Consider the following 14,342-nt stretch of genomic DNA (forward strand, 5'->3'; position numbering starts at 1 on the left):
GATTGTCTTGGGAGAGCCGAAGTGGGATACTCACACATCCATGAATGCATGGGCAGTGGACTCAGCCGTGTTATCTTTGATGGGTACTGCCTTGACCCAGGAAGAGATGTGAACGATGACTGATAATATGTATTTAATGCCAACTGGTTTGAGAAGTGGATTGATCAGATCTAAATGTGCTGAATCAAACATACAGTATCCCATAGCAACCGATTATCCATTGTGGTTGCTGCCTGATCTTGCTGTGTTAGCAAGGCAGATAGGCCTGTGCCCAGGTACAGCAGTCCCATTTGATATTAGGCCACATGAATTGTTTGGTCATCAGCCTTATTATTGGTCAGACACCCGTGTGAGCCAGGTTGTGAATTTGGTCAAATAGTGCATGGTGTATGGAGGCTGCTGTGAGAAATCTCAATCTGTTTTGTAAGTTGTTACACAATAAGTGAACATTGGTGCTTAGCATAGTATGCTAGACATATTATTGTTAAAAATATCTAAGTTTGGTAATACAGCAAGAGATCGTGTCCAAGTGATGGAAGCACTGGTAGTTGATGTCCTTGGATGGGTTGTGTATTGAAACTGCTACTGGTTTATGGTCCATGTATGTCACTATTTGTCTTCCTTTGATGTCTTCTCTGTAGAAGTATCATACGACTTTGTACAGAGGAGCATAGAGTTTCTGGTTGAATGGGGACTGTGCAATTTTAAGTTTTTTTTTTTTTTTTTTTTTTTTTTTTTTTTTTTTTTTTTTTTTTTTTTTTGAGAAAAAAATGTAGGGGTTGTGCCTTGGTGTCTATTCTTGCTGAAGGACTGTGGTAACAGCTGTCTTGCTTGCATCTGTCAAGACCATGAGGTGTGCATCTGAAAGGGGGTGAGTGAGTGTCACTGGTTTTGTGAGGCTGACATTTGCTTGTTTGAAAGCGGTTTATTTTTCTGGTATCTGTAAGAGTTTCTTCTATCATGCTTGTTTGGTCTCATGAGAACATTGATGTGTGAGGCTTGAATTTTGGCTGTGCGTGACAGGCGGTGATGGGAAAAGTTGAGAATTCCAAGGAATCACTGTAAATTGTGACCATGTTTGTGGAGGCTGTAGCTGTCAGATGAATTCAGTCTGCTCTAGTGAGGGTTTCATGCCATTGGCATTTATAGTATACCTGATGTTTTCAAATGCGGTTCTTCTTCATTTATGGTGACCTCACCCTCCCGGAGGGCAGTGAGAACTAGTTCAAAATTATGCTCATGGTCTTCACTGGTGTGGGAGAAAATTGAGATGTCACCTTGATATATGTAACAACAGTCTAATGTAAAGAGGATACCATCAGTGAATCACTGCCAAGTTTGGGAGCATATTTTAGATCATAGTGCATGAACAGGGAAGCGAACAGGCAAAACGGGACAATGGTCACTGTTTTATCAATGTCTTCTGGATGCATTTGTATTTGCAGATACGCCCTTTTCCAGTCTATCACACTGAAAATTGTCACACCTGCAAGCAAGTGTGTGAAATTCTGCATTTTGGGGATGGGGTAACTATCATATGTATTTCAAAATCTGAGCACTCCATTATCACCACATAGGTGGAGAAAACCATTCTTTTTCAGGATGAGTTTAATGGGTGACACCCAAGGAGCTGTCAGAGGGATGAATGATCCCTAACTGAAGGAGATCATTACTCAACATCTTGGCTTCTTTCAGGAGAGCAGGAGGTAATTGGCATGCCTTGTGGTGTGCTGGCAGGCTGGAGGTAGTCAGGATGTGATGCATTGTGCCATTGTGAATGGTCCATGCACGTCATGGAGAGGGTTAAATACAGGATCAGAGAACTGGGAGACAAGGCCAAAAGTGCCAGACTTACCTGTTTTTGTAGTGATGAGTTGTGTTGCATCAGTGGCACATCTGCTTGGTGGTGATCCAGTGGGATGGGGCCGTCATGTGGGTGGGCGGCCACAAGCACCTTATGTTGCTCAAGAATATGTGCAAGATCTCACAAGAGATCTTGCACAGAAGAGAAGGAGAATCTCTGCTTGTTGGTGACTGTCAAGTTGTTGTTGCCGTGTCACTGCAATCATGTCAATGACTGCTGCGCATTCTTGGCTGATAGCTGAGCATTCGTTGTTAGCATTGTTAGCTGAACCAGTAGATTCTGAGAGAGAGTGCACTGGCAAATGTGATACTGGGGAAGAAATGTCTGATGATGAGGTGTTGGGTCACTCGGTGTATGAGAGCTGTTTGTTCGCAGTCAGACTTGAGGTGGAAATATCAAATAAACTCCATGCCTAATGCTGGTTCCTTTATGTCAATAGCGAGGAAAGTCTATGGGCAGTGAAGATTTTCACTGTACTGGAACTTGTGATCAACTGATCCATGTGCTGAGATCATGGAGTCAGTGATAGCTCAGAGTAGAAGCACTGATGAGTCAATAGACTTTGTGAACATGTCATGGGAACTGTGTTACAGCTGGAACCATTGTCCATGAGGAACTATATGCCTGAATTGTGATGTAGTATATACAGTTAGCCATGTGATAGTTTATCCATCGTTGAGGAGTCATGTCTAACTCAAAGTGCGCAAAGGGAGCTTATTGTCCATGTGCAACCCAATGTACCTGTTTTGGTCTGTGCTTGGCATTGGGCTGCGAGCAGGGGAGCTGACAGTTGAGTGAAGTGTCGCTGAACTGTGTGTGGCACCAGCACAGCTGTGTAGTAGTGACAACAGGATTGGGTGTCACAGTGTTGTGAGCTGCAGCAGTGATGTTGTGTGCAGCCGGCCATGATTCCCAAGATCATGGTGGTGATATCATTGTCAACTGTTCTCGGCTCCACCCATTTGGGGTGGCTCATAGTGTGTCATGGGTTGCAGCATTCTGATGTGCTGTTGTGCCTTAATGTCTAATGTTAACACAGTGCCCGTATTTTAGTACCATAGGTAATCTGTCCACTAGGGAAGTTTTATATCAGCTCAGCTTCCTGCAGAATCAGGGTGAATTGCATTTGCTGAGGAAACTTTACAGCCCAGAAAATCGAAAGCATATTGTCCAGCATGAGGTTTGTGTCTAGCATAGTTTGCAGTCAGCACTACAACTGTCATGGAGTTTTGTCTTGCCACTTTTCATCATATATGACCTGTCATAACTACTGTTTCGGGATACATGCTAGTCGTTTTAGTAAGGCCAATTTGCTGCGGTGTACCACAGATGGCATGAGGATGAGCATGTGCAGCGGGATGTCAGATGAATGTGACAAATTTAGGCACATTGTCCAGTACCCCCATTGATGCTAACACACATTCCGCCAACTCAAATCACAGGGCTGGTTGCTTGGTGCAGAATGGAACCAGTTTAGGTTGATGAGAAAGTCTTTGAAGGGTAGGCGTAGTATCTGGCAATGAAGGACTGTGAAACACATAAAGCAAAACAATTGCACTCGTGGCATGGGTGTAGAATATTTAATGATGTCGGGTAGATGCGAATCATCCCATACATTGTTATGTTTTCAGCTGAAAGTCACAGTGTGGTTGATGCAGATTACATGCTCAGGTTGGAGTCAGTCAGAATGTTTGAAGATTGAGCACTAAGTCCAGGCTGTATCATGTTTGAAGCTGGATTCTGTGGAAATTCTAATAATAATATGTTGGATTATGGCAACCATTGTTATGGAGTGGCAGTTGCAATAGCTTGAGGCTGTATCATTTGCACATATGAACATGGTTCTGGTTTAATCACTGTTTGCCTATTAAACCAATCACTGCACTGACGGCATACATATTGAGGCAGGATCCATACAGTGTCCTCACAGAGCAGTTGATGTGTACAATGTCGCAGAAGATTGCTGCATTGTTAGTGTGTAGTAAAACAAAGTGAGAGAATTGCTGACCAGTGCAGTTGTCATGTTAGTTGTGGGTCATCAGTGTGGCAGGTCTCCACTATGGGTACAGGAGGATGTACCAATAATTCAGTCAAAAAGGTTAAGAATGGATAAACATTTATTATAAGAGAACACATACAAGACATCTACACAATACGAAGGTCAAAACTGGACTGTCTTTGATCTCCAGCCCCATAGATATCCCACACCGCAGCTGCAGCTCTTTGGTCTCTGAAATCGACAGTGTTGTTGTTCCCACACCTACACCACTACCCTTGTGGACCATTCTACAGTCTACACACATCTTAAGCATATGAATCTTTTCATTCATAATACATAAGTGAGGCGCACTCTGTCTTGGAAATTAATTGATTTGTTCTATTTTATTAATAAAGTACTGAATATTAAGGAGCATTATTTTAATTTTTTTGAGTTCAGTCGTTTAGCGAGCTGGTGTTCTGTGTGTAACAGTTTATACGCCTTACACCATTTAGCCACATATGCAAATGATTGCAGTGCCTTTTGTTGAGTAATGTGTCTTATTTATAAATGAATATTGGTTAACTTTTATTGTCCCACAACTGATATACTGTAAAACAATTCAGTAAATCTATGCATGTTGTATATGCAACATACATAAACAGAAATTTATTTAAATGTACTTTATTGAAATTAGGAACAGCCTGATCCACTGTGTGTAAGAGGAAAAAGGCTGTATGGTTCACCACAAATGCTGCAACTTAGTCTGGATGGAAAACGCTTGTACGTTACTTCCTCGCTGCACAGTGCTTGGGATCAACAGTTCTACCCTGAGATGGTCAAGTATGTATAAATTCAGCTTTTTTATTATTCCTAAATCATCTCACATGTTTATTACTATATTTCAGATGGTTTACATGAATGTACTGTGAAGAGAAATGTACATAGTGTTACTGATGGAGTAGGAACAGTATTAACCTCTTTTACATTTCCCATTTCTTTTGTAGACATGGTTCATACATGCTGAAGCTGAATGTAAATACAGAGAAAGGGGGACTCACTCTGGATGAAGACTTTCTTGTGGAGTTCAGAGATGAGACAGGTGGTCCTGTTAGTGCACATGAGATTCGGTGAGTACTGTGCTCACAAAATTTCTGTGGAATGATGTTTATACATAGTGAATACTGTTAGAAATATTCTGCTGCAGCTGATAAAGAATTTGAAAACTTTGTGATGAGCATACACACTTGAAAAAAGTTAGATCACAAATTAATACAAAGTAGTTGCAAGAGACTTAGGCATACTTTAACAATATGAGCAGCTGTTCATTTTTTGAGTTACTGTTCTTCAAAAGATGAGAATGTGGAAATTAGTATACATTGTTATCTGTGAATGTACAAAAGTGAACAAGGTATTATTCCACATTCCTAACTGTGATGAAATTTATGAAACTGAAGAAGTGACTTTTTATGAATCAAATATGCCTGATCATTGCCAAATACTTCCTTCTTTTACTAGTGATCTACACTCATCATAATTACATACTTCACTACTGAATAATTATTCTTTGATTTCTGATACCCTAAAAAGCATATATATTTGTGTAATAAATTGTGGAACTTTTTTCAATCTGTTTTACCAGCAAAATTAAATTAAGAACTCACTGAAGATGAGACAGGTTTGATGAAACATGTTTGAGGTGAAAACTAATATAAGAAGAAACTTTTTCATGTCTGTTGCAAAAACATGTAGAACACAGTCCTATATTTTTTTCACCATATAAGTTTATACAGTAATTTCTTTTCATTTGAGACTAATGAAATGTGCAAAAGGTATTAGACTAAACCTTCTTACCTTATGAATTAATTTGTGGCACTTTCTGTCAATATTTGCTTGTGATACCCAGAGTATTGGGAGCATGGCTCAAGTTTGAATTATTGTTTACATTTGCTATCACATTTGTGGACTTCAGAGTAGCTGCTGTGGGAGTTTCTTTATATGATGAAGAGCTCTTCAACCTTGCTCAAGAGATGCTTAAAGCATTAACAGAACATAACAGTACAGATAAGTTCCAGATGTCTTACACCAATGTTTCTGCTCATATCAGCTACATCGCAAACCAGCAAAGAACTTGGAAGTAAGAGTTTGGGAAAACTAGAAAGTGTTCAAGAATGCAGTCTAACATTTTTGACGACTAAGAGTATGTGAAGTGTATGTGCAAACTTCCACTTCTCTTATATGAGTTGACTTACTCGATGTATACAGCCAATCTTCTTCTCTGGATAGCCGGCTTCTGGAATCTCTACAAACTTCTTTTCTGAAGAATGATGCTAGTCATGGAAACCTTTAAGACTCTCTTTCTCTTTGCAAAATAATGAGGTACTCGAAGAATACTTTTCAACAATTATCATATATCTGAACTTCCACAAAGAACAAAGTTCACACTTCTCACATAAACAGTTGACTTCTTGTAAGTCACCTGTGTCATCTTACATTAGAAACAATTAAGTTACATTTACAACAGAGTATGTACTCATTCATTATCTGTTGTAGTTTGCAGGAACTCTGGGCAACATGAAAGTATTCCTTTTGGCACTCACAAACTTACATAAAACGTAATAATACTTGCAGTGCATGGGATTCATACTTTCCAGAATCATTCCTATAAAATGTGTGACTTATGTCACAATACTGTTCCCTTCTGCTAGGATCAGTACCTATACCTTGCCTGTGGGTTGACCATATGAGTGCACTTCCTCTTCCCACTTTGGTAGGTATGCCCATTTATAAGACATTCCTATTTTTTAGGCCACAGGTCGCCCTATCTCCATGTAGTTATGCCTGCCCTATATACATAGTAAATGCCGGGTATGACCCCCTTATCCTTTCTGAGTAGGCCTCATGGTTCATTACACCAGTACATGTTCATGTGTATACTATAACTGTCTGGTTAAGCTACAAATCTACTCTACATTTTGCATATTGTCTAGTACATCATCAACTCCCTAGTGTCCTCTACTCACCAACTTCCATACTCTCACTGGATAGTACTGTTACCTAAAATTCAAGTCCTACTATCCTACAATTTGTCAGAATATTTATTAAACTGACCTTCTTTAATGATTATTACAATTAATTCCTCTCTGGCTTATGTTCTCTTTCATTACTCATGCCTCCTTCTTATGTATACTCGCTCGATGTGAAATCGTCACTGTTTTATATATATGATGTAGAACTGTCATAGTTTTTATACACATATACATATGCGTACGTGTTTCCCTGTGTACACATATCTTTTTTTCCCCTACAACACCTGGTGGTTCTCACAGCAAGACAGGTTTCTAATCTGTAATTTTAATGTTTGCGTTTACATGTAATTTTGTGTGTTTGCGGGCATGTGTTCATGTATTCCGATTCTTTGGCCTTCTTATCTAAAGATAAGATGTAGGTTTTAGAAACCAGGGAAACTAGGAAGGACTTCTGCAATAGAAATATATGAATATGGAAAGAAGGAAAAAATAGATAGGTCCTCAAATGAGAAGTAAGAAAGGAAAAAAACAGTGCAAGACTTCTCATGCTGCCACTTAGTAGATTTTTAATCCATCCAATTACAGTGCATCAAATCAGATAGACAATAGCCAATATGTTCTTAAAATCCACAGCTGCCAAAAAATCAGATAGACAATAGCCAATATGTTCTTAAACTCCACAGCTGCCAAATGCATGAAGCTACAGAATCATGTAATATCCTAAATTGAAACAACAGCTATTGTGTATTAAAGTATCAGATCAATAGGTTGTACAGTTTTGCTGTGTGAGCCAGAATAATATGATGAAAAACCTGAAGCACACCAGTGATTCAACAAGGCTATTATTTATGAATAAGCATAAATGACTTGCCTTGTCCCTGTTCACATCCCCTGGCATCACTAAATTGTGTAATTCAGTGAGGTAAAATTGCTTTTTCATTTTAAACGCCTGTGATAATCAGATGACTGTCATCACCAAAGACCTTGTTTAAATAGAATTGTAGAACATAACCTACTTGTGCTGGACGCATAATTTAAAACTTAGAGACTGAGGGATAATTAGTTGACACACAGACTGGGTGCAGTCTTGCACGTTTGCTAACTTTAACTTACTTATGTATTGATTATACATTTTCAAACTTTTGTTATTTGCAGTAAGTTGGAGCCTAGCTCAACTTGTGAATGATGGGCCACAGTCAGTACTAGGATATACCAGTGGAGACAAGCTTATGTTTAGTGAAAGCCCATTCATTAATGTTAATATCTGGTGATATAAATCATTGACAGTGAATTTTATGTACCACATTCCTGTGTTTCATATAAATGTTGCTCAACTTCTGTATGAACTTACAGTTAGGCATAAAGGACAGTACTTGAGCTCACAACAGCAGGCAGTAATTTGCCGAGCTTTTATATGTGCTCTCCTCGTCCCCCAGACATAAAACAACAAGGCCAAGTAACATTTTTATCAGGGGCATAAATTTTCAGTAAGAAAAATTTTGGAATTGTCTGCCATATTAAAATTTAACTCTACTCCCAAAGAAAATATAAACTATTTACATCTTCTGTTTTTGAGTCAAAACTTGAAACCATGGGTAAGGCCATTTCTATGGAGTGAAGCATGTTTACAACACACTAAATAAGATAAATAAAACATAATCTACAACAACACTCTTATTTTAATGAAACTGGCAAGTGGCAAGTGGCAGCACGAGAACACATATATAAAAAAGGTTTTAAATATGCATGCTTTCAGAGCCAGGAGCTCCTTCTTTTAGCAGAAGGGTTGAAGGGGAAGGAAATGATATGCTGTAACTTTTACACTTTTAATTGTACAGTTAAGTGGCTTATGTTGTTATACTCATCTGTGAGACTTGTCCTTTGATCTGTGCAGACTGAATTTAACATTAATGGTTGCTGAGATCATGTTTTTGGCAGACAACTATTGAATGCACACTTTGTGCAACCACAAGGAAGCTAGTGCTAACTGTTGTCTACCTATTGTTTTGTGAGGGAGAATCCACTAGTAACTCAGTTCCTCACCATCTCTTGACATTTCACAGCTATTTGCTCTGTTCCTTGGCTCATCTGGTGTCACTCACCTTCTCAGATGGGCACATTGTTTTAATTGCTTTGTGTTTTATACCAACATTTCCTAGTACAGTGGTCATTTCTGTAATGCTACAAAATGTCGTAATCATAATTATAAAAGACATTTTAACATAAATGATTTGAAAACTGGGTTATGGATAAGATCAGTGTATGGTTTACAGAGAGTAGACCTTTGTTTACCCCTTAAACGGTCGCTCGGGGTGTTCAGAACACCCCAATCACCCTTATGGATGGATTATTACATAATGGATAGGAGTATAATGTCATGTCCTTTAGTACCTTTCTAGGATGGAATATGAAAGCTTTGAGTAACAATAGAATCTACAATGGAAGTGCACGTTCCGAGAAAACATGCAACAATATGCCTTGGGGTGTTGTCGGCACCCCGTGCGTTTCTTTATGTTGCATTGCTGTGAGAAAGCACACAGTTGTGTTCCGTAGCAGATGCTTCTATTTTGTCACTCTGTGCAGTTATAACAGCTATCAACCATTACAAAATAGAACAAGAAAGAGTGCAGAAGCTTCTGGAAGAAGTCTTACATGAAACTTTTGAAGGAGGAGAAGAGGAAGAGGAGGAAACAGACAAAGTTCTCTCTCATCACAGTGAGACAGAAATGGAGGATGAAGACAACCTGGAAGTGGAACTGCAAGTAAGTGGAGCGGATAATGAAAGCAAGCATGATTTTTTTATTGGAAAGGATAAGGTTACAAAATGGATGGAAAGTTGTCCTAGTCACAATGTAAGGACAGTTGTGAAAGCTATTGCAAAATCTGCGAAAACTGCTGTGGACTTTTTTCCGATATTTACTTGTGTAAATGACATAATAACTAGAATGATTGCATTGTGCACAAATATTTACATACAACATATTGAATCAAATTTCACAAGAGACCATGATGCCAAACCAACAAATGAGGAAGAAATCACATCTCTTCTGAGTCTGTTGATATTGGCTGGGCATTACAGGGCAGGACACCAAGATCTGGAAGAATTATGGGACACAAATGGTTTTGGAATTGCAGTATTTCATGCAACAATGAGTTTATGGCACTTTCGTTTCTTGTTGCGTTGTTTGAGATTCGATGATATTCAGACAGACCACAGCATAAAGAACTTGATTGCCTAGCTGCGTTTAGAGAAGCGTTTGAATTATTCATGTCAAACTGTTTCAGTAATTATACTGTGTCTGAATATAGACAGTGGATGAACAACTGGTTGCATTTAGAGGCAAATGCAGTTTCCAACAGTATATACCAAGCAAGCCTGCGAAATATGGTTTGAAAATTTTCACCTTATGTGGCGCAAGAACATGGTATACTTTGGGGATGGAAATCTATCTTGGGAAACAGCCAGAGAGTCCCTTTGCAATGTCAAACTCGTCTAAGGAGACAGTAAACAGTCTTGTATGGCCTATTGAAAGTACAGGACGCAGTGTGACACTAAACAACTGGTTTTGTTCCATACCACTGGCTGAAGAGTTCCTGAAAAAGAAACTTACAATAGAAGGAACTCTTAGAGAGAATAAGAGAGAGCTCCTTCCAGACTTTGTTGGTAAGAGAGGTCATGAACTTAGAAGCAGCCCTTTTGGATTCAGAAAGGATATCACCATAGTTTCATATGTGCTTTCTTTTTTTTTTTGGTCATCAGTCTACTGACTGGTTTGATGCGGCCCGCCACGAGTTCCTTTCCTGTGCTAACCTCTTCATCTCAGAGTAGCACTTGCAACCTACGTCCTCAATTATTTGCTTGACGTATTCCAATCTCTGTCTTCCTCTACAGTTTTTGCCCTCTACAGCTCCCTCTAGTACCATGGAAGTCATTCCCTCATGTCTTAGCAGATGTCCTATCATCCTGTCCCTTCTCCTTATCAGTGTTTTCCACATATTTCTTTCCTCTCCAATTCTGCGTAGAACCTCCTCATTACTTACCTTATCAGTCCACCTAATTTTCAACATTCGTCTATAGCACCACATCTCAAATGCTTCGATTCTCTTCTGTTCCAGTTTTCCCACAGTCCATGTTTCACTACCATACAATGCTGTACTCCAGACGTACATCCTCAGAAATTTCTTCCTCAAATTAAGGCCGGTATTTGATATTAGTAGACTTCTCTTGGCCAGAAATGCCTTTTTTGCCATAGCGAGTCTGCCTTTGATGTCCTCCTTGCTCTGTCCGTCATTGATTATTTTACTGCCTAGGTAGCAGAATTCCTTAACTTCATTGACTTCGTGACCATCAATCCTGATGTTAAGTTTCTCGCTGTTCTCATTTCTACTACTTCTCATTACCTTCGTCTTTCTCCGATTTACTCTCAAGCCATACTGTGTACTCATTAGACTGTTCATTCCGTTCAGCAGATCATTTAATTCTGCTTCACTTTCACTCAGGATAGCAATGTCATCAGCGAATCATATCATTGATATCCTTTCACCTTGTATTTTAATTCCACTCCTGAACCTTTCTTTTATTTCCATCATTGCTTCCTCGAAGTACAGATTGAAGAGTAGGGGTGAAAGGCTACAGCCTTGTTCAAATGGTTCAAATGGCTCTGAGCACTATGGGACTCAACTGCTGAGGTCATTAGTCCCCTAGAACTTAGAACTAGTTAAACCTAACTAACCTAAGGACATCACAAACATCCATGCCCGAGGCAGGATTCGAACCTGCGACCGTAGCAGTCTTGCGGTTCCAGACTGCAGCGCCTTTAACCGCACGGCCACTTCGGCCGGCTACAGCCTTGTCTTACACCCTTCTTAATACGAGCACTTCATTCTTGATCATCCACTCTTATTATTCCCTCTTGGTTGTTGTACATATTGTATATGACCCGTCTCTCCCTATAGCTTACTCCTACTTTTTTCAGAATCACGAACAGCTTGCACCATTTTATATTGTCGAACGCTTTTTCCAGGTCGACAGATCCTATGAAAGTGTCTTCATTTTTCTTTAGCCTTGCTTCCATTATTAGCCGTAACGTCAGAATTGCCTCTCTCGTCCCTTTACTTTTCCTAAAGCCAAACTTATCATCACCTAGCGCATTCTCAATTTTCTTTTCCATTCTTCTGTATATTATTCTTGTAAGCAGCTTCGATGGATGAGCTGATAAGCTGATTGTGCGATAATTCTCGCACTTGTCAGCTCTTGCCGTCCTCGGAATTGTGTGGATGATGCTTTTCCGAAAGTCAGATGGTATGTCGCCAGACTCATATATTCTACACACCAACGTGAATAGTCGTTTTGTTGCCACTTCCCCCAATGATTTTAGAAATTCTGATGGAATGTTATCTATCCCTTCTGCCTGATTTGACCGTAAGTCCTCCAAAACTCTTTTAAATTCCGATTCTAATACTGGATCCCCTATCTCTTCTAAATCGACTCCTGTTTCTTCTTCTATCACATCAGACACATCTTCACCCTCATAGAGGCTTTCAATGTATTCTTTCCATCTATCTGCTCTCTCCTCTGCATTTAACAGTGGAATTCCCGTTGCACTCTTAATGTTACCACCATTGCTTTTAATGTCACCAAAGGTTGTTTTGACTTTCCTGTATGCTGAGTCTGTCCTTCCGACAATCATATCTTTTTCGATGTCTTCACATTTTTCCTGCAGCCATTTCGTCTTAGCTTCCCTGCACTTCCTATTTATTTCATTCCTCAGCGACTTGTATTTCTGTATTCCTGATTTTCCCGGAACGTGTTTGTACTTCCTCCTTTCATCAATCAACTTAAGTATTTCTTCTGTTACCCATGATTTCTTCGCAGCTACCTTCTTTGTACCTATGTTTTCCTTCCCAACTTCTGTGATGGCCCTTTTTAGAGATGTCCATTCCTCTTCAACTGTACTGCCTACTGCACTATTCCTTATTGCTGTATCTATAGCGTTAGAGAACTTCAAACGTATCTCGTCATTCCTTAGTACTTCCGTATCCCACTTCTTTGCGTATTGATTCTTCCTGACTAATGTCTAGAACTTCAGCCTACTCTTCATCACAACTATATTGTGATCTGAGTCTATATCTGCTCCTGGGTACGCCTTACAATCCAGAATCTGATTTCGGAATCTCTGTCTGACCATGATGTAATCTAATTGAAATCTTCCCATATCTCCCGGCCTTTTCCAAATATACCTCCTCCTCTTGTGATTCTTGAACAGGGTATTCGCTATTACTAGCTGAAACTTGTTACAGAACTCAATTAGTCTTTCTCCTCTTTCATTCCTTGTCCCAAGACCATATTCTCCTGTAACCTTTTCTTCTACTCCTTCCCCTACAACTGCATTCCAGTCACCCATGACTATTAGATTTTCGTCCCCCTTTACATACTGCATTACCCTTTCAATATCCTCATACACTTTCTCTATCTGTTCATCTTCAGCTTGCGACGTCGGCATGTATACCTGAACTATCGTTGTCGGTGTTGGTCTGCTGTCATATGTGCTAAAGAACGGCAAAAACATTATTCTCCTTTCATCTTTGCATCATGACGGTGCCATTGACACTAATACTGTGGAGGAAAAGAAACCAGAAATTATAACAGTGTACAATAAGACCAAAACAGGTGTGGACACAATAGATGAAATGTGCACTACTTATTCAACCTCAAGAAAAACTAGATGCTGGCAGCTTGCCCTATTTTTTTCCAAATGATTGACATTGCTTGCATTAACGCCTTCATCATATACACAAATAATAACAATGAGAGGATTTCCCAAAGAATTTTTTTATGTGGTGTCGGAAGGCCATTAGTAAATCCCATAGTGTGCAAGAGAGCAGCCACTCACTCCCTGCCTAAACAAATTGGACAGAAAGTTGCTAAAATGGTGGGAATTGAAGACAGCAACAATGCGCCAACTTCTTAACAAAGAATACTTAAGCCCAGGCACTGCACAGTTTTTCCTCGGAGTAAAGAGATAAAAGTTAAATCGCACTGTGCTCAATGTTTGAAAGTTGTGTGTAAAGCACATGAGAAATGTGTGTGAAAAGTGTTACGATAACGCACCCCTTGCAGCCAGTGATAATGACTGATTCCATAACATGTTTGTATGAGTTGACTGAACAAATGTTTAATTATATGTATAATGTCTTATACATGTAATACAGTTTGAAGAATAACAGAAATAAATAATTAAACAAAAATAAATAATTAAGAGAATGGAAATTATTGCTTATGTTTCAGATAACCCAATTTAATGCTAAAGTAACATTAAATAAAACGATAATGTACTGGGAGATAACATTCTAAATAGCCATTTGTGAAGTAAAAATATTCATATAAGTGATATACTGTACAACAACCTTTATTTGGGCTGTTAGCAACACCCCGCACAACTATTAATGTTACGAAAAGCTGCACCACCGC

General features: G+C 39.2%; 1 protein-coding gene across 1 annotated transcript in view; it reads left to right on the top strand.

The window, feature by feature from the left end:
- LOC124789629 (methanethiol oxidase-like) overlaps positions 1 to 14,342 on the top strand; it is a 130,641-nt gene that overhangs the window by 58,755 nt on the left and 57,544 nt on the right. Inside the window, exons 9-10 of the mRNA XM_047257050.1 lie at positions 4,540 to 4,685; positions 4,850 to 4,972. Coding sequence (XP_047113006.1) covers positions 4,540 to 4,685; positions 4,850 to 4,972 — 269 coding nt within the window. The remainder of the gene's footprint in view (positions 1 to 4,539; positions 4,686 to 4,849; positions 4,973 to 14,342) is intronic.

Source organism: Schistocerca piceifrons, chromosome 3 (genome assembly GCF_021461385.2).
Source record: "Schistocerca piceifrons isolate TAMUIC-IGC-003096 chromosome 3, iqSchPice1.1, whole genome shotgun sequence".
Lineage (NCBI taxonomy): Eukaryota > Metazoa > Arthropoda > Insecta > Orthoptera > Acrididae > Schistocerca > Schistocerca piceifrons.